This window comes from Alosa sapidissima, chromosome 12 (assembly GCF_018492685.1).
Source record: "Alosa sapidissima isolate fAloSap1 chromosome 12, fAloSap1.pri, whole genome shotgun sequence".
In the NCBI taxonomy this organism is placed as follows: domain Eukaryota; kingdom Metazoa; phylum Chordata; class Actinopteri; order Clupeiformes; family Clupeidae; genus Alosa; species Alosa sapidissima.
The window spans coordinates 20,005,838-20,025,403 of NC_055968.1; the positions used below are offsets into that span (position 1 = coordinate 20,005,838).

Genomic DNA, 19,566 nt, shown 5'->3' on the forward strand with positions numbered 1-19,566 from the left:
AGATCGACTGTCTCGCCAGTGTGTTTGCACCTTCACACGGCTTTAGGTCAAACAGACAACAGTGTTTATGGGGATGCCTTGGAGAACACAAAAAAAAGCAAATACAGCTTAAGCTAACACACTCATATGTATTCTTTTCGCCTATCAAGAATGAGAAGGGTGCTCAATCAAATACACAAGACATGCTAAAAGGGAACTGTTTTAGCTCTGGCAGACTCATTTGATAAGACTTGCCCACACACACGGTATCCCCTTGGGCGTTGCGTGACTTGAAGAAAGGGTGCTGCTGAAGTGTAATCCTAACGCTGTAAACAAGTCTCTTTGCGGAGAAACTTCGAGGGAATCCCCTCCCTGAAATAAACCTGACAGGCATAGACAAAGCATTTCAAACGAACATTTTCAGCTGTTTTTCTGGCAACGTCCAATGCTCCTGCATTTGGGCGTAGACACCACCTATCAAACTTAACGAACTGAAGCACATATAATTAAAACTGATTGGGCATGGATGCCAATTGTCGTTAAATGACAGATAGGTCAACCAATGTGGCCCACCAGATTTAGTGCTGTTGCAAATGAGCGATGCTCATCTTCCACTAACAATGACATCAACATTTTCTTAACTTGTTTTTCATTCATAAAGTGATATCATCAGAGAGCTCGCTGGTCTATCTGTGATAGGCCAGATGCAGGTTATGGAGGGAGTCTGGTTGGGTTTTATGTTTGTTGGGGCCGTGTTGTCCAGGAGGAGTGGGCTGGCTTTTGGGAGTCACTCTTGAGAGCGGGGAGAGACTGAGTTCGCACCAGTTCGCCTCTCAGTTTAGACGGAGTCTCTGAAGCGTCCGCACGGCAGGGGAGGTACACTCTGCCAAAACTCAGGATACCTTCAGACTTTTGGGACAAGCTAAATCCGCTAGATGTGAGTGCACGCACCAAGAGCTGTAATCCCATTGCTACCGCACCAGAACTGAGGATTCTACCGGGATCAGAAATAGGACAACTTTATTGCGCGTTTGAATACTGTCAACTCGCATCCCCACACATTTACTTTTCTTTACTTTGCGCAAATTGAACTGAAACACATAATCTTGGTTCGGACGAATGTTCAAAATGTCTCCCACATCACTGAGCAGGTCAATAAGGTAAGACAATTTATAAGAATATTGGAAAACACTGTTAATAGGCTATTTGACGGGTATATTTGAATGTAATGACTAACTGGAATTCAGTTGCATGAAGAAATAAAAAAAAAAACTCGCGTGTCTGCATCTGCCTTTTCATAATTAGTGGTTGAATGATTCGTAAAACATTTGCGAAGACTTTGGCAGTTAAGAGATGAGGGGAGAAGACAAGAAACAGAGGGACTCTCCGAATAAAGAACGGCTGCCTTTGAAAGGGCTGCCAGTGAGCGAGGGAAGGGGTTTTGCGGTTTACAACTCCGGGAAGTTAAGGGTTTCAAACACATTTCAAATCAAGCCCGAGCTCGCACGCTCCTTTAATTTGGTTCCTCCGACTGGCTGTACGTCAGGGGGGAGCATGACTGAATGTCGCGCGGAAGACATGAACTTTTTGAAGGAGTTAAAAAGGACACGCGGAAGGCAGTGTCCACGGGTTCGGGGGCCGAGACGCTCCGCTTTGTGCTCATGATGGGGTTCCCATGCTCTCAGAGGTGACCGAGCGCCGTCCTAAGCCGCCACACGCAATTCATCAGTATGCGTCCTCGCCCCTTTCTATAGTGTTGGGCATACATTTCCCCAGCCTGTCGGTTTTATAGTGTTGTAGACACTGACCCGTCACCGAAAATATGCAGGAGAAATGTTTGTTTTATTATTTTCTAGTTGTAATTAATCTACCTGACTGACAAATGTACGCACCTGCAAGAGCCTGACAGCAGCATTTGGCCCTGATTTTTGCAATCAGTGAAAACCACACAAAATTCCACTTTAAAGTTTAATATGTGATTTTCTTCAAAACATTCTACATGTCATTGTACATTTATCTGTGGAACTGTGTATCATTGTAGAATGGATGTAAACTATGGAACTCGATTTGGGGAAAAAACTGAAATAGGTTTTTTTTGACAGCTCATGTTTTCTTTAGTTGTCAGAGGATTTTGAAATGTTTCTGTGATGAGTTGTTGATTCAATATTTACTGTCATATAGACATTCTGTGTCTTGTTTCTTTGTTTTGTGCAGGAAAAAAATAATGTCCATTTTCTTGTCCATCTTGGCCTTGGGAATATAATGGGGATTTGAATAACTGTATTTAAAAGTGAAGCAAAGCCACTCTGCTTCCCGTATACTTTCTCAGGAGAATGAATCATGAACAAAAAAGTCTTAAAATGGGAAGGTCTGTGTTGCATACCGTAACTAAACCTCAATTTGCATATGAAAACACAGGGCTGAAAGAATTCCGCCAGTGTTGCTATAGCCATTTATGCATCCGGCACTCTGACAGGCAGCGAAGGATATACAGTCTCTGCTGCGATCGCCTTTGTGCAGACAGCTGGGGCTGGATGTCACGTCCTGTAGGTGGGAGATTAGGGATTTCCTAGCCTGGGATTAATCCTTTCTTAATTCATACGTTTTCCCCTCATTTCCATACCTGTTCAGCAAACATTCTTGGACACTTGCTTGGGAAACGGCCACAATTGTGTGCACCCTCATGCAAACTTAACAAGTGCTGTTTCCCCCCAGATACTCCTTCTTTTGCCTCCTCTTTTTGTTGTTGAAAAGGGAGTCTTTCGCTGATGTCAGGGAATGGGGACGTGATTGACTGATTTCTCACGATGCTCCATTCGGTGCCCTCGTCCTTGATATGCTGATGGGTGGCGGGGTGGGACGCAAAATTCCCATGGGGGGGCTTTCCTCCTCCCCACCCCCACCCACACCCACACCCACAGCCCTACCCCTCATCCCCCTCTCTCCGTTGGGTAATCTGTGTGATCTTCCCCTCCCGTCACAATGACAGCAAGAAAGTTCACATCAGTCAGAGGTGGGCCCTTCATTTGAATGCCTCATTTGTAGAGGAGTAATAGAGGGTGCCCTCTGACCTTGCCCCCACTCCGCTAAGGAGCATTCCAGGATGCCACACTTACTGCCGGGGCCCTGGAGATAGATGGGAAGGCAGTGACTCAGAAGCAGAGCACAGAATGGGCTCTCTCCTCTCCCTGTGCCAAAGAAGAGAAAAGGGGTTATATGATGTTCCTCCGGGCTTTTTTTCCAGGACACGTCAAGTCACTCTGCGGTAGAATGAGGTAGTCTGCTTTGGCTGAGTGACATTAGAATCAGTGATGCTGGCCAGGTGGTGTTTTGAGAGTGGGCCTACTACTCCCTCAGCCTACATTTTCTCTTTAATATACTGGATTTCCAAAGAAATAAATTGGACTCAGAAAATTAGCCCTTCTATTAACAATACTGGGCAACCATTCTGACTGGATGCGAAAATAATTTTTTGGTCTAGGACTTGTTCTTGGAATTGTGCCGTAATCATGCTCTATACCAATTCATCAACATTCCTAAAGTTTGGCTTTCCTGGAACGTCGGTGCAAATTCGGGTTTGGCTGCCGTGCACATCTGTTCCAGTTTGGTGCAGGTCTAGTGTGTTTTGGGGAAAAGAACTGCGGTGTAGTCTCTGTTCTCTCTCTCTCTCTCTCTCTCTCTCTCTCTTTCTCTCTCTCTGTGTTCTCTCTCTGTTCTCTCTCTCTTTCCCTCCCTCCCTCTCCATGTCTTTACCTTCCCGACTCTCATTTTGGCTCTGTCACGGAAACGGAGCCTTGCTTTATGCAAGTCCGTCAGGCTCTTGTAAATCTCTCGTCTTGAGTGTGGCGCAAGGAAACACACAGACGCCAGGTTTACAGGAGCGCTACCAAGAGTCTGCCTGGGTGGAATCCGAAATGCCTCTTTATTTGTGTTTAAATTAAAGTGTCTCTCCTCCTCCTCCTCCTCCTCCACCACCACCTCCTACTCCTACTCCTCCTCTTCTTCTAATGGTCTCCATGTGGGTTCAGCAGGCAGGACATGTAGCTGTGTTGGCTGGGCAGTGGAGGGAGACAGCAATATGACCATACAAATAAATATCCACTGAAAGGGAGCTATTGAGGTTAGTAACCTCGCTGTGACTCATTGACTCACACACGGGGCCTGTATCAGATTTGGTGGTGTGTGTGTGTATATTGTGCTGCTGTATTTTGTAATGGACGGGGTATTCCAGTGAGCGCACATACCATGGCGATGAACCACTGTAGCATTAATGAGAGGCAGAGAGAGAAAGAGAGAGAGAGAGAGACAGAGAGGGGAGGGGGGATTTCACTCAGTGGCTCTGCTGTGCTTGCTGTCAATCATGTATCCCCTTTGGACAGTGTGATACACATGCTCAACAACAATTTCCTCTTCACACCGAGAGCCAGATTGATTTACTTTTCGTCCTTTCCGTGATTAACAATCTCACACCAGCTCATTTACACCTCACATCTGATGAGATTAATCAAGGTGAAAGACTAACAGAGCGTGTGCTGTACGCCACCCACAATGATCTTATCACATTAACGAATACGCAATTGTTTTCACTTGTCATGAGTAAGTGATAACACATCGACTGTGTGAAATATGCCCTCAGTGGTGTCACTGTTTATTTTCACATGGTTAGCAACATTTGGAGAAATTTTATCCGGCTGTTGTGAAGAGCACACCACAGTGGAAAGCCATTAAGGAGGAATTTACACAGTTTACACACTGTAAGCACTGCTGTGCTTTTCAATTCTTGAATTCCACTGAGGACTGTAGTATAGTGTAATTATGCCCATGTCAACAGTTCAGGGGATAATAGTTCTAGCATTTGCTTTTTTGTTTTGTTTCTGAATGACCATAAAGATCACAGGGCACCTGTAAAGACCGTTAAATGAGTCACGGTCACAGCAATGATTTGCGAAATTGTCCAAATTTCACCAAATGTAATTGTGTGGGCATGAAAAGGGGTTGTTGCTATTGGGATCAATGGTCCTCTACTGTAAGTGATTAACAGTCAAAGAGAGCCATTCAGCAGATTATTTCCCATTATGCTTTGAGAGTTTAAGCTGTTCGGCATTATCCACTCGACCCCCAGAAGCCCTTTTCTTTTAGCTGCCAGAACCTCCTATTTATCATGCATCTGATATACATTTTTTTTATTTCATTCTTTATGGCCCACAAGTGCTTCAAGTTTTGAACAAAGTTCCTGTCGGAATGAAATTGAAAAATAAATGAATATATAAATAAATAAAAACCAGCAGCAAAACAAAGTTGACACGATTGTGGCTGACTCTGCCTTCAAATTATCCTCCCCGAAATTACGATCAGACATTCTCCATTGCTCTAATTAAACATTAGGGCTTATTTGTTCCAGATGCAGTTTTTTTGAAGTTTTATTTTTGTATGGGAGTTCTCTTTGGCCTGGGAATTACCCAAGCCCATGCAGAGGAACCATGCAGAACTTTAAAGAACTGTACAAGCCCACATTGTGGAGAGGCCACTTAGACTCCAGAGTGATGAGGAAGATGAACCGGATCACCCAGTTGAATCTGAACTAGAGAAGAGAGTAGAGAGGATACCACAGCCAAACAAATGACCCCACATAGATACAAGTTACTTAACATACTAGATACTGTTACTTAAATGATATCAGACAAAATAATCCTTTTAGCTGTCAACTCCTAAATTAGCGACGCCACTGGACACTCCATTGACTTCTAAGCCAAGCTGAACTGTTTGACTTGTGTGGCCGGCTGCCTATTAGAGGCTTGCGCCTCTCCTTAAGGAGAGATTGTAAATGAGCACAGCACTCTCTGCACCTCCGAGCTGTCCCCGGGTAAAAATAGACACGTCTTTGTTCCTCCCGACACGCTTCTGAAGTGAAACGAGACAAGAGGAGGAGATAAGGATCTGTTCTCTGGGAGTCAAACCTCAAAGTGTCACTTGTAAGGCCGCCCCGCAATCCTACAGCCACCCCACCCAACACCCACCCACCCATCACCCCCTCACACTATGTATGGAAGCCTGGTATGAATGCTGCCGCTGCTTCTGAGAGGCTGTTGTAGGCCTCGGTGCGCGCCATGTGCGATAAAGAAGGGGTAACAGAGCAATAAAAGTCATGCTTTACAGCAAGGGAAGTGTGTCCAGCGTCTGATGTTTCTGCTGATAACCGACATGCTTGTCTCGGGATGATTTAGAAGGTGTCCCAGTGTGAGAAAAACTAAAACAGAGCCACGGGAAGTAGACGAGAAAGTGAGAGAATAACACAAGACAGTGAAGAGAGAGAGAGGAATTGAAGAGAGAAAAGGGAGAGTGGAAGGGTCATTAAAAGGACAGCCTCTCACTTGCAGTAAATGGCAGTAAAGTATCTGGCTAATCTGCCATCATTAGCCTGATTAAATCAGTGGGGATTTGGCTTTCCCATCAGCTGCAATCAATGTGGTCAAATCAATAGACAGAGGATATCTTCCGAGCGCTCCTTTCGCCAGAGGAAGAGAGCAGGAGGCGAAAACAGAGAGGGATGGCAGTGAGAGAGAGAGAGGGAGAGAAAGAGGGAGAGAAAGCCTGCTTAGCCATTCCCCACGCCATCATGCATTTTACCCAGAGTATGTGGCTCTCAGTGTTTCCCACAGAACTGAATTCTATTTGTGGTGGTAGGTTTACAGAATTAACTTGAATTCAACAGTTTTTAACAAATTAGCGTAGCGTGGTTATGATGAACCAGATTTAAGCACAATTTAGTACAACCTTAAAAATCATTGTGTGGTGGTCAATGTTGATATTGTGGTGGGCCGCCACAAATAAGTCAATGTATGGGAAACACTGGGCTCTGAAGACAGATAGATAATGGCCATGTTAACATTGCAGTGGGATGAGTATGGATCTGCGCTGTCCAACTTTGGGAACTTCCTTCACTAACGGCAATCAGCTCCACACACACTCCCAAGCCACTATACACACGCTGCACAAGGCTTACACACGAGCCACAGTGTAACTGCGGCCCTTCTCCAGGAAGTAGAGATGTCTTCAAGCTCAGAGCTGGGTCTTGACCCACACATGTGAGATGAGTTTCAGCACCATGTCCTGAGGTGTTGGGGCCCGAAGGCAAAGCACAGCTGCGTTAGTTCGGCCGTCTCAGCTGGAGCTGCCTGGTCATGTTGGTATGTGGTGCTTCCTCACTCGCGTTAGTGTGGACTTAGGCAACCCTATTATGTACCGTGGCAGAGAGCCATTCGTATAGCTCGGGCTGCATAATTGCAAGGTGTTCGTTTATGGGGGAGGCCACTGGTATGCGCTACTGCATGCATTTGAAAGGGCAGTGGAAAGCACAGCCCTGAGAACACTTTGAGTAATCTGATAATCATACTAGTCAGAAGTTTGTAGTACATGGATGCATCATGCATTTTTTCCCATGTGGTCAGAATGTCGGGAATTGTAATGGAATGGTTGTCTTTTTTTCCCCGTCTCTCCCGCAGATTGAGAATGTGCTCCGGTCCAGTCAGCCTGCTCCTGACCCTGGTGCTGGTGCAGGGGATGGTGGCCCAGAAGCTGCCCACTCGAGATGAGGGCCTCTTCCAGATGCAGATCCGTGACAAGGCTGTGTTCCACGACTCGTCCGTCATGCCCGACGGAGCGGAGATCAGCGGCTACCTCTTCAGAGACACGCCCAAAAGGTACCGGCCATCTGTCTGCGGTCAGCCGTGGCTAACTGTGAGGGAGTGGAAACCCTCCATTATGAAAGCCTAGCTAAAATATTAGCAGTCACCCTAGACAGGGGGGGTTATACCTCAACTCATCTTGGCCTCAGTTTCATGTATTTTCACCAGTGTGTGTGTGTGTGTGTGTGTGTTTCTTCTGGTCACGTATGGGGAACAGGGGGATGTGGAAAGCATTAGTGAACATGCGTCTGACGAGGCCTGGGTATGCATTATGGATGAGAGGCTCGCAAAAATGATGTTCAAGTGATTGAGAGAAGGTCAGTGTCGATCGAGGAGCACTCTGCAAGTGCAGGGACAGAAAAAATGGTGTGTGTGTGTGTGTGTGTGTGTGTGTGTGTGTGTGTGTGTGTGTGTGTGTGCGCGTGTGTATGCCTTAGTCCATATACCCCTCAGAGAGTTAGGGGATTCATCTGCTCCAGAACAGGATCGGTGAAGGATGGGGGAGGGGAGTCTGAGTAGATTTAATTATATTCAACATGTTACCAGTGAATGGTCATGAGAAGACCCTTCCTTTCTCCTCCCTTGAGGGCCCTAGGGTTAAAGGAGATGGAGTCGGGGGCTGTTAGAGTTACTAGATTTCTTCAGACAGAATACAGACTTCAGCAGAGTTTGAAATAACCAATATGGTTCCTTTAAGCAATGGACATTGTTTATAGCACATGTATACCGATAAAAACGTTATTTTAAATGATAATACGTCATTTGGCAGTGTAAAAAATATATTCCTATCTATTGTACTCAGTCTTAAGCCTCAGCAATTGTTCAGAGAATAAAAGGCCCTGCAGTCTTAATATGGTGGAACTGTGGCAAGCAATTAAAAGTTGAGGAATTGTGGTTGCAGAAGTGGTTGTTAAATGGTTAATGATTAATTTACCATGACAATAACATATTTTTCACGGCTATTTAAGATGTCAAACATTGTCCAGAACAGGCGTGAAATATCTTTTGCAACAACAACCCCTTTGCTTTACTCTAAACTCTCTGTTGCTCTGTGTCCGGTCTCGGCAGGTACTACTTTGTGGTGGAGGAGGACAACACACCTCTATCTGTGACGGTCACGCCCTGTGACGCTCCTCTGGAGTGGAAACTCACCCTTCAGGAGCTACCAGAGGAGGCCAGTGGAGAAGGATCAGGTAAAGGTCAGCACGACGACTTCGTCCACGACTTACAACACACGCTCAAGACAGGGCCTGCTGACAACACGTGTTTACACTGTAATTAGTGATATATTTCATAGGATAGACCGATAACTGCTGATGTGAGAGTCCTTGGAAGGTATATGAGACTTAGCACCTCAAGTAACGCTTGACACTTGTCAGATATTGAGGAGGGTGCATTCACGGGTGTAGATAGCAGGGTTGTGCACAATTCGAATTACAATTCTGCTTCCTGTTTGCTACCTCAATTGAAATGCAAGTGAAATTCAAGAATTAAATTGGAATTTAAGAGCCAGTTTCAATGCAATTCTGGAATTTTGCACAAGCCTGGTGGATAGGGAGTTGGAGAGCCGGATAAATGGGGCCTTGCAAGGCATCTCGTTAAATGGACTCGGCTATGAAGGAGCCGGGTGTCGCCTTTGATGTGGTGGCTCCAAGTCGCGAGAAGGTGGCTGTTTTTAGACCAGCCATTAATGAGCTCCCAGAGAGACTGACCACACCTGACGTCTGCCTGAGCCGCACCTGACGCATGTGTGTGTGTGTGTCTGTGTGTGTGGGTGTGCGAGCGTGTGCATGCGTGCGTGCGTGTGTGTGTGGGTGAATGAGTAAGAGAGAGAGAGGCTGTGCGGAACTGAAAAAGAGCAGCCCTGGTCCCAGAGACTGAATGACGGCAGGAGAGAGGGTGAATAGAGCCTGTTAGAATTCCTCTCCTCATCCCAATCATCTCTGTGCATAATTCAAGAAAAAAGGTCATGACCCTTCCCTCCCTCTTTTTCTAGCCCCCTCGTCTTGCCATCAAAGGCTTTTCTTTTGCGTTCCTGCTCTCTCTCCCTTTCCTTGGTCACGGTCTCTCTTGTTCTCACTCCCTCGTGCTTCTATTCTCTCTTTCTTTCCTCCCTTTTACTTTTCTCTTCTCTTCTTTCTCTGTCTCTCTCCGTCTCTCTGTCTGTCTTTCTCTCCATCTGGACACGATCTGAAAACATAAGAAATCAATGAGTCCCAGTCCCATTAGACTTAAGAACAGAGTAGTGGTTTTACTGTGTGTGTGTGTGTGTGTGTGTGTGTGCGTGTGTGCGTGTGTGTGTGTGTGTGTGTGCGTGCGTGCGTGTGTGTGTGTTCTGTGTCAGGATTCCTGCATAACAGTTTGTCATCATGTTTGTCAATTTGTCCCAATGTGTCGGGCGATTGTGTGAACACGCAGAGATTCATTTGATGTAACATGGTGCACATACGTGTAATTACACTGGAGAGCATTCAGAAAACATTTTTGCGAGTCGGGAAAATATCTGGGTCCCTCGCTGCTGTGGCTGTCTTGGGAAGGAAATTAATGATTTCCAGACACGGGAATCCCAACACTACTCGACTTGTGCGCCTGTACTTTTAGCTCAACTGATGGAACACAGACTAATCATTCAGTTTGAACACTGATTTGATGTGTGTGTGAGTGTGTGTGTGTGTGTGTGTGTGTGTGTGTGTGTGTGTGTGCGTGCTCGGTCTCTGCTTGCCTTTCGTTAGGTACTGTGCAATTGGCCTCCTCCCTTTGGAGCGTGGAGGGGTTTGATAATATCAAAACTTGGCTCAGAATGCCTCAGACTGAAAGAGATATATTGATAAGTACTCAGACCTCGCAGCGCATTCCTGCAAGAGGGAACTTGGCATTTGGTCTGTGTCAGTTTTTGTTGCTCTCTGACAAGCGAGAAATTTGCTCTTGTTTTTTTCCCCTCCGGTGTCTGATCGAAAGTGAAGCATAAACGCTCAGGGAGTGTAAATATATGCATACATAATCCGTCTGTCTTTTCCCGTGTTTGCCAAACGGCCTCCGCTGGGATCTGATCTTTTGAGCGCGACTCGTGTTAATTTAGCGCACCGTGGCGCGCACTCCCTGGTCGACAAACATAATATTATGATTCCACCGCTCGGCTGAAATAAACCCCCGGCCACTGGCTCCCCCGATGCAGAGAGGCTACAAGGAGCCTCTTTGTAGCGCGGCTTCCCAGGACAGGACAAGGCAAAAGTGAATGCGCGCCCTGTGATCCGAGGGGATGTTTGGAAAGAAAACACACCGGCTACACTCGCGAGGGGCTAATCGTCCGCAAGGGTCCGCGGAGCCACGGCATGACCTCACCAGCGTCAACATGCTAAACGCCTCATTTTCAGCATCCGTGGAAATTATTTTGCACCAGGGTCCAAAAACAGCAGACAGGCAAACAAAAGTAATAATAAAAAGGCTTAGCTCTAGTGAGAAGGCTAAGAGGAAAATCCTGTGTGTATTTTTTTTATTAGTAATTACAAGAGGGAATAGGCCCTGTATATGTTTCACTCACTCCTATTTTCTTCTTTCACTTTTCAGGTGAGCCTGAGCCTTTGGATCAGCAGAAGCAGCAGGTCACCGCCAACGAAGGCACCGAGCTCTTCACCTACAAAGGCAACGACGTGGAATCCTTTATCTCCACAAGCTCGCCATCCGGTCTCTACCAGCTGGAGATACTTTCGACGGAGAAGGACAGCAACTTCAAGGTGTACGCCACCACCACTCCAGAGTCGGACCAGCCCTACCCCGAGCTGCCGTACGACCCGCGTGTGGACGTGACGGCACTGGGCCGCACCACCGTCACGCTGGCCTGGAAGCCCACGCCGACAGGCGTGCTGATGGGTCAGCCGGTGCAGTACTGCGTGGTCATCAACAAGGAGCACAACTTCAAGAGCCTCTGTGCTGCTGAGGCCAAGATGAGCGCCGACGACACCTTCATGGCCGTGCCGAAGCCCGGCCGCGACTTCAGCCCATTCGACTTCGCCCACTTTGGCTTTGTGCCGTCCGAGAATGACTTCGGCAAAGACCGCTCGCTGGCCACCAATCGGGCGCTGGGCGGCAAACTCTCTCGCTCCTATAACCCCAAGCCCAAGACGTCGGACATCCTGAAACTGTGCATCGGCAACAAGAACATCTTCACCGTGTCCGACCTGAAGCCGGACACGCAGTACTACTTTGACGTGTTTGCGGTGAACAGCGCCACCAACACCAGCACGGCCTATGTAGGCACGTTCGCCCGCACCAAAGAGGAGGCTCGTCAGAAGACGGTGGAGCTCAAGGACGGCAAGATGGCCGACGTCTTCATCAAGCGCAAGGGCACCAAGTTCCTGCGCTTTGCGCCCGTCTCTTCGCACCAGCGCGTCACCCTCTTCGTCCACGCCTGCCTGGACACCGTCCAGGTGCAGGTGCGTCGCGACGGCAAGCTGCTCCTCTCGCAGAACGTTGAAGGCGTCCGGCAGTTCCAGCTCCGCGGCAAGGCTAAGGCCAAGTACCTGATTCGGGTGCGCGGTAGCCGCAAGGGCGCCTCCACGCTCAAGGTCCTGGCCAGCACGCGGCCCAGCAGCAAGCAGCCCTTCCCGTCGCTGCCCGAGGACACTCGCATCAAGGCCTTTGACAAGCTCCGCACCTGCTCGTCCGTCACCGTGGCCTGGCTGGGCACGCAGGAGCGCAACAAGTTCTGTGTCTACCGGCGCGAGGTGGCGGAGGGCTACGGCGAGGAGCAGCGTCGGCGCGAGCAGAACCAGTGCGCAGGGCCCGAGACGCGGCGCAAGTCCGAGAAGGTGCTCTGCAAGTACTTCCACAGCCCCAACCTCCAGAAGGCCGTCACCACAGAAACCATCACGGGCCTGGAGGCCGGCAAGAGCTACCTGCTGGACGTTTACGTGGTGGGCCACAGTGGCCACTCGGTAAAGTACCAGAGCAAACTGGTGAAAACGAGGAAGTACTGTTAGAAAAAGGACTGCACAGAAGAAATATATTATATATATATATTAAAAAAAAGAAGTTTATTTAACTCTAAGTGATATTCTACTAAGGAGTGTATACAGACTGACTACTCACACAGCTGGCGGGCTTGTGGCCGAGATGGAACTGCTTTTAGCGAGAGATACCGACCTGTATATTTATGTTTACATTGCCAAGTCGAGACGTTTGGCCAGAGCCCGGGGGGGATTCGCACTGGCACGCTGACGCCGGTTGTGGGGTTGGCTGAGTGTCGAGGAGGAGGAGGAGGAGGAGGAAGGAGGATCTCTCATCTCATGTGTGTTGCTGTCGGTTGCTGCATGAATCCTGCGTTTGTCCCTCCCGCCTGTCAGTCCTCTCTGTTGACTCGAGTGTCACGTTGACCCACAGAGATAGCTGTGTAGGTCCAGCCCTCCCCCACTACACACACACATACACACACACACACACACACACACACACACACACAATCCCATTCTCTCCTCAGCTCTCCCTCTCATAGCATAACTCACTACATGTCTAGGAGAGTTTTTTTTAAATTATTTTATTCTTCCTCCTCTTTGTTCTGTTGTTCTGGTTCATTTTGTTGCTGTTTTTTTTTATTTTACTTTTTTCATTTGCGTTATTTGATGGTAATTATAAACTGATATGAGGACAATGTAAATCTATGACTGGTCGATGTTGAGACATTCCTCTCCCCTCTCCCCCGTGTTCCGTTGTAGCGCAGCCCGTGTTCGTGTTGCTCTGGAGCTGCTCTGTAAAAGTGTTCTGTGTTCTACCACTGTGTGTGTTCCATGTACAGCGTTGTTCTGCCAGTATCCATGTACATAAACACTAAATATAGAGACAAGTAATCCCACTGTTGTTTGCCGGTGTTGTGTTTCTCTCTGACAGCATTTATGCAGTCTAATCAATGACATATACAGTATAGATAGACGATCAATACAGTTCAGCAATGTATACTTTCCTGTGCAAGATGTCATGAATGGAAATATGAGAAGGGTGACTCATTAGTTCATGTGTTTCCATCCGGAGAGGTGTATATGACCTTTATGTTCCCATGTAGTCATGAGAGAGCCTATGACAACCACAAGAAATTATGCAGATGTCCTTGGCACTCATTTCCTACACAACCGTCAACAAAAGCTTGTAGGAGTACACAAACATAATCATGTGCCAACCATGACGTCCGCTATGAGATGAATGCTCAAAGCGAAAGCTGAAAGTAAACACACTATTCCTCCTCATACGAGTGCACATGTGAATACACACTCATAACCCCCGGTGCTCCAAATCACACACTGCATAATTAACAGGAGACACAGGTGACTGGAGAAAGCCCGCCTGTCCTGGCCAAGCCAAACAGCTGCTCTTACACAAAATGTCAGCCGCCTTTTTCCACAGCTTTCCAGAGTCGTGGCCGGCAACGCTTCAGTTCACCAGCAACTATGCAACGTCAATCAAGCGATCTCGCTAAGGGAATCAGGAGGGGAGGTCCCCCCTCCCACCTGGTTTGCGTTAGGCTGAGGTTGCCCTGGGGCGGACATGGCTGGAAGCTGAGCCAATACCTCGGGAGTGCAGTGGACAGGTCCACTGGAAGAGATGGATAGAGATGGTCAGAAGGGACATGGGAAAGGCTAATGAGAACACTACAGCAAGCAAGCAGGGACATGCCAAGGCCTAATGACAGAGTTACAGTTAAAACATTATTGAGGTCAGGGAGGAAAAGGGTGATTTCTCTGAGTGCCAGTCAACCACACCTCCCTTAAAAAATCCATACATAAAATTTACACACTCACACCCAGGCGTTCATGCATAGTCATTGCCATAGGCCCATGAACGTAAACTTCACATCTGTGTAAGCAGAAATCTGACATGCAGAGGCTGCACAGAGATGACAGGCCTCAAAATCTGCTCACCCACACCCATGCAATTAACAACCCTTTCATAAAGCTATGGCAATTAGGCAACTAAAAGCAGTGAATAGATAACAAAGGTAGCAAAGGGGTGAATTTATGATGTATTTCTCCAAGGTACTTCCAGAATATTTATGCAACCTTAGGTCACATGAACACATGGAAGAAAGAAACCTGGAACATTTAAAAATTGTGGTCTGACAGACTGTAATAACAACTTCAAACAGGTCAGAGGTGTATTAAAGAGAATAAGGGCATACAGTATGCTGTTTTGCTTGAGACATAAAATGCATAAAAAAAGAGTATATAAAATATACAATAAATGTGGTTTATAAATATGCCTTGGGCATTATCTCAGAGCATTGCCTTTCATCTACAATGAACATCAAGCAATGTACAGACTTTGTTCTCATCTTATCTGATGAGTGTGTGTGTGTGTGTGTTTGTGTGTGTGGTGTGTCCCCATACTGAACTCAGAGCTCAGTGACACTTTTGGAGTGAGTTTGTGAAGGAGACCTTAGAACACAGAGGCGCACACACACATATACACACAAACATACTCCTACTTTCACCACACACTCGCACTAGCACAGCATATCTGTTTATGACACTTGTCTGTGACTCTCTGTGAGCAATGCCCGACAGAGGAAACTACATGGTGTTGACGAGACTGGCGAGGGTTGAGGGGGAAAACGAAGACCAAACCGAGCTGCCGACCTTCAAAGACCCAGGGATGAACAGCCAGCCCTCGGCACCTTTGCGGTGGAGAAGATGCTGAGCTCAAACATTCCCATAGAACAATGGGGCCAGCTCCCTAATCTTTGGAGCCTATCAACACCATCTCAAGCATTTTGTAATGCCCCTGGTGGGTGTCTCCACCCTTATGGCACACACACACACACACACACACACACACAGCATGTTATGGCAGACATCAGCACAAAGGTTCAAAGCAGACACTGAGACTCGGCAGACTATGTGCATATGAGATTTACACACACACGGAAACAAAAACACACACGTCCACACACACACACACACATGAACACACAGATACATTGCACACACGCACACACACACACACACATACACACACAAATACATTAATCTCTGGGAGGACTAGTAAAATGGTGGAATGGGATGATCACGCAGCCGGAGACATCAGCGTGGCGGCTCCTCTCCAACCCTGCGCCACAGCGCAACGCTCCCATTAAAAAACGGCCGGACGGTCCCCTCCAGGCGGTAGTCTGGGGCCAGTGCCCAGATCCATCCACTCGCACATGGCTTTGGGTCGGGGAGGGGAGAGTGGACCGGGGAGGAGGAGAGCCAAGGAGACCGGCAACCCCCAGGCTTTGTTTGGCCTCCGTCTACTAAACCTCAGCAAGGCACGAGCAGCCCACTAATACCATAGCCGCTGCCCCCAGTGTTTCTCTAAAACAAGAGCTGATGTGGAGAGAGGTAGGATGAAAGGAGCTAAGTGCAGCCGTTGATTAATCACATATGTAACAGGAACTGTCACATGAGGGAGCTGCACTGGTGAGCATCAGCAGAACAGGAACAGAGTACCACACTGTATGAGTGGAATGATGGTTATGGCTTCATGAAGCAAATGTACCGTGTGATTGTATTGCAATTAAATCTATCGCTTTACTATCTTCAGGGGGAGTCACGCAGGCTTAAATGGGTGCTAGTGCACGTGTGCATGTGTTTCAATTGTGTGTGTGTGTGTGTGTGTGTGTGTGTGTGTGTTTGTGTGTGTGTGTTTAAGGTTAATCTAAGTATATATGTGTGTGTGTGCATACATATGTGTATGTGTGTATATGCATGTGTGTCAGTACTTGAATGCCTATATACTCTCCTGTGTGGAGCTCCAAAGCTTATGTGCAGAGCTGTTCATAACGTCCTCTCTCCTGAAGGACCTCGGCATAAGTACAGTAAGGGTGGTCCTCTGGTTCTCCCTCGCTCATAAAATGACTTGTAAGTGCCTGTAATTTCTCACGCTTCATCGGCACTGTAATCTCCCCAGCCTGCCTCTGGAGAAATCTCCCTTCAGCGGCATTCGTCGGGGGATTGGAGACCTGACAAAAACCAAAACAACATTTATCCAATGACCTCGGCATTGCAGGAAATGGTTAGCCGGCTGTTCAACGACAACCTTGAAACTAGGGAGGGGTGGGAGAAGGATGGCTGGTGGTGTGGGGTGGTGGGTGGTTGGCGTTGGGTGGTAGGGGATCAGGCTGAGGGATAGAGGAGGTCTGCTGTGGAATAAGAAGTTGGAGGGTGGTTGGGTGGGTGTAGGTGGTGGGGTTGAATTGAGCTGGGTGGTGGTGTGTGCTAGAAAACATGAAACAAAGGCTTTGTGAGTCCCTGAAGACACGCTCAGCAGTATCAGATTTGGGCATTTCAGAAAAATGTACACACACATTTGGAAAAATCCTGCATGGAACGAGCTCGGCCTTTGCCAGAGTGAGGTTTCCCTGCAGTGAAAATATTTGCTCATGAAAAAAAAAGAGAAAACGCAAAAAGAAAAACGCGAGAGTATTTATTTCGGTGGAGTCTTCTGCCATGTTCTAAATGTGGTTTCTGTGCTTCTTGGCCCTTTGCGCAACTCTTGGCCCGGGCGTCGGGGAGTGGTTGGCTCTTAAGTTCTCCCTGAGCTGCGCTCTGTCAGGTTACAGGCCTGGGGTTCTGCTGGGTTCAGTGGCCCTGCGCTGCCGGGATGGACGCTCCCCTGGGCCGGTCCTGTCTCGGTTTATGACGGAGGCAGTTCTGGTCTGGCCACATTTACAATGCCCTGGGTTCTAGTGGAGCTCTGTTTGTAGTGGCTGAGGATCTGAGCCGGCTCCACCAGATCTCCAGAGCAGGCGTGTGTGTGTGTGTGTGTGTTTGTGTGTGTGTGTGTGTGTGTGAGACTGTTTGATGGAGTGCGTGTGTGTTTGATGGAGGGTGTGTGCAACAGAGAGAGGGAAAGAGAGAGGAGGTTTGGGGGTGTTTTGGTTGTGCATGTGTGTAAGCGAGCGCATGGGTGTGTCTGCATGGTGTATGTGTGTGCATGCTTGCGTGTGCATATGTTTGCATGTGTGTGTCTATGCATGTCTCTATGTGTATGTTCAGCACACCACAGAGCCTGTGGTCACTGGGGCTAGTACTAGCTGCAGACGGAAAAGTGAAAGTTGACGGACAAGGAGGCCTGAGTAGGGTTGTGTCGCTGGCGGTGGTGGAGGTGGGGGTCTGGGTCAGTCTGCCTAATCATTTCAAACCCGCACACACAGAGCTCCCAAAGGCCCTAGAGCTGACGAGGGGGGGTCAGCGAGGGTCAGCGGGGGCAAAAAGGGGCACACAATGGACTCTCTCAGAGCGGCGGCCATCTCAGCCATTCCACAACTTCACCCCTGCAACCCCCCCCACTCCCATCCCGCAAGCACTTTCCATCCTGTCCGTCACCCTGGCAGCACAATAAGAATACCACCTGGGCCTGAGAAAACGGACGGGAGACGCCGAAACACAAGGAGAGGCCAGCACCAAAGGAACGGAGGGCAGGAATGAAAGGGCAATTGATCACCAAGTGCTGTCCAAGAAAAGGGAAGGTGACTGAGTGACTGAGAAAGAGTACAGGAGGATAGACTCGTCTTTTGTGTTGGGTTCTTGTTTGGAACAAACACTGTCTTGTTTATTGAAAGATAAACACATTGTGTAAACAGTCACATATTTTAAGGTTAATGATTTTGAGATGTAATTAATAGGCCTCTCACATGACTTGCTATTCCACTAAAATGATTGGAAGATAGATGTTTCCCACGATTCAGCCATTAGTGTTAGTAAACACAAGTGCTCTAATAACAGGAAACCTCTCTTAATTGTGGAATCTTGTTTACCCAAGATGGGAAAATTACATAATTCAGTGTTTATGCCGGTCAACAGACTCCTTCATGATCAGCCACTTGTAGTGTCTGTCTAAGCAAACGATCTTCACACATTACCACCATTGTTACATGACCAGAAATGTAACCAATCGAGGCAGTCATAATGAGGCTGAACAGTTCCACCACAGTGCGGCAGGAAGTTCTCCAGATAAACACATAGGAGAGTCACTGTAAACATCAAATCAGAGGAGTGAAGTGATTCTGATTAGAGAGAGCAGTCTGATTTAGGGAAGGTGTGTGTTCAAAACACGTGTCTATCCCTGTAAACAAACACATCATCATCAAGGACAACACACGCACACACGCACGCTCACAAGTGCATACACACACACACATAGAGGTCCTACATTTACACTGTTGATTACACTAATGACTCTCATATACAGGGAAAGTACACTAAATGTTGCTTTGGTGATCTTCAGTGGAGACATCTATTTCTGACTAATGTTCTGAGACGGGCTTTAAAGTCTAGTCCGGTACAAAGTTGGGGACACGTGGTCATTTCAACTGTCCAGACACAGTAAACACACACACACACACACACCCGCCCTCTCCCACCCGCCCACGCACACGCACACACACACACACATACACTCTCACAAGCTCTCTCTCTGAAAAATATGTGTATAAACAGACACACAGAGAGCTGATGTTCACATTCATTACTGCCTTGAGTTAATTACACATAGCAATGGGGTTGGCATAAGTTATACCCTCTCCATGGAGGGGGCTGGCATAGCCTTTTACAACACTGTCATTAACCATGATAAATAGATGTTTGCCTTTTAATTCATATTCTCAGTTACAGAGCTCCTGGCAAAGTTGACTAAATTTTCACCACAAAACTTGTTTAGACTATTGAGTCAAAGTTTTTTTTTCACATTTCCCTTCATAATTTTTGCGTAGAAAATGGTAATATTGCATAAACCTGGAGGATGGATACCAATTGACAAAGACGGTCTGAAATGCCCAACAAACATGACTCGGCAGCATCCCTCGAGCTTTAACATAGCTCCTGGCTACCAAAACTTTCGACCAATCAGAGCTCTGCTTTCCTCTGCACGGAGAGAGAAA

The 19,566-nt window shown here is 47.5% G+C and overlaps 1 protein-coding gene across 2 annotated transcripts; it reads left to right on the top strand.

The window, feature by feature from the left end:
- The first annotated feature begins 741 nt into the window (after positions 1–741).
- Positions 742–13,512, top strand: ndnf (neuron-derived neurotrophic factor). 2 transcript variants are annotated; one of them, XM_042057950.1, is made up of 4 exons: positions 742–1,139; positions 7,482–7,679; positions 8,733–8,863; positions 11,232–13,512. In XM_042057950.1, exons 1-4 carry the CDS (start codon positions 1,099–1,101, stop codon positions 12,641–12,643), a joined length of 1,782 nt encoding a protein of 593 aa, XP_041913884.1. In that variant the 5' UTR covers positions 742–1,098; the 3' UTR covers positions 12,644–13,512. The 2 variants fall into 2 exon arrangements, with proteins under 2 accessions (XP_041913884.1, XP_041913885.1); XM_042057951.1 differs by having other exon boundaries at positions 8,733–8,857.
- Positions 13,513–19,566: the final 6,054 nt, after the last annotated feature.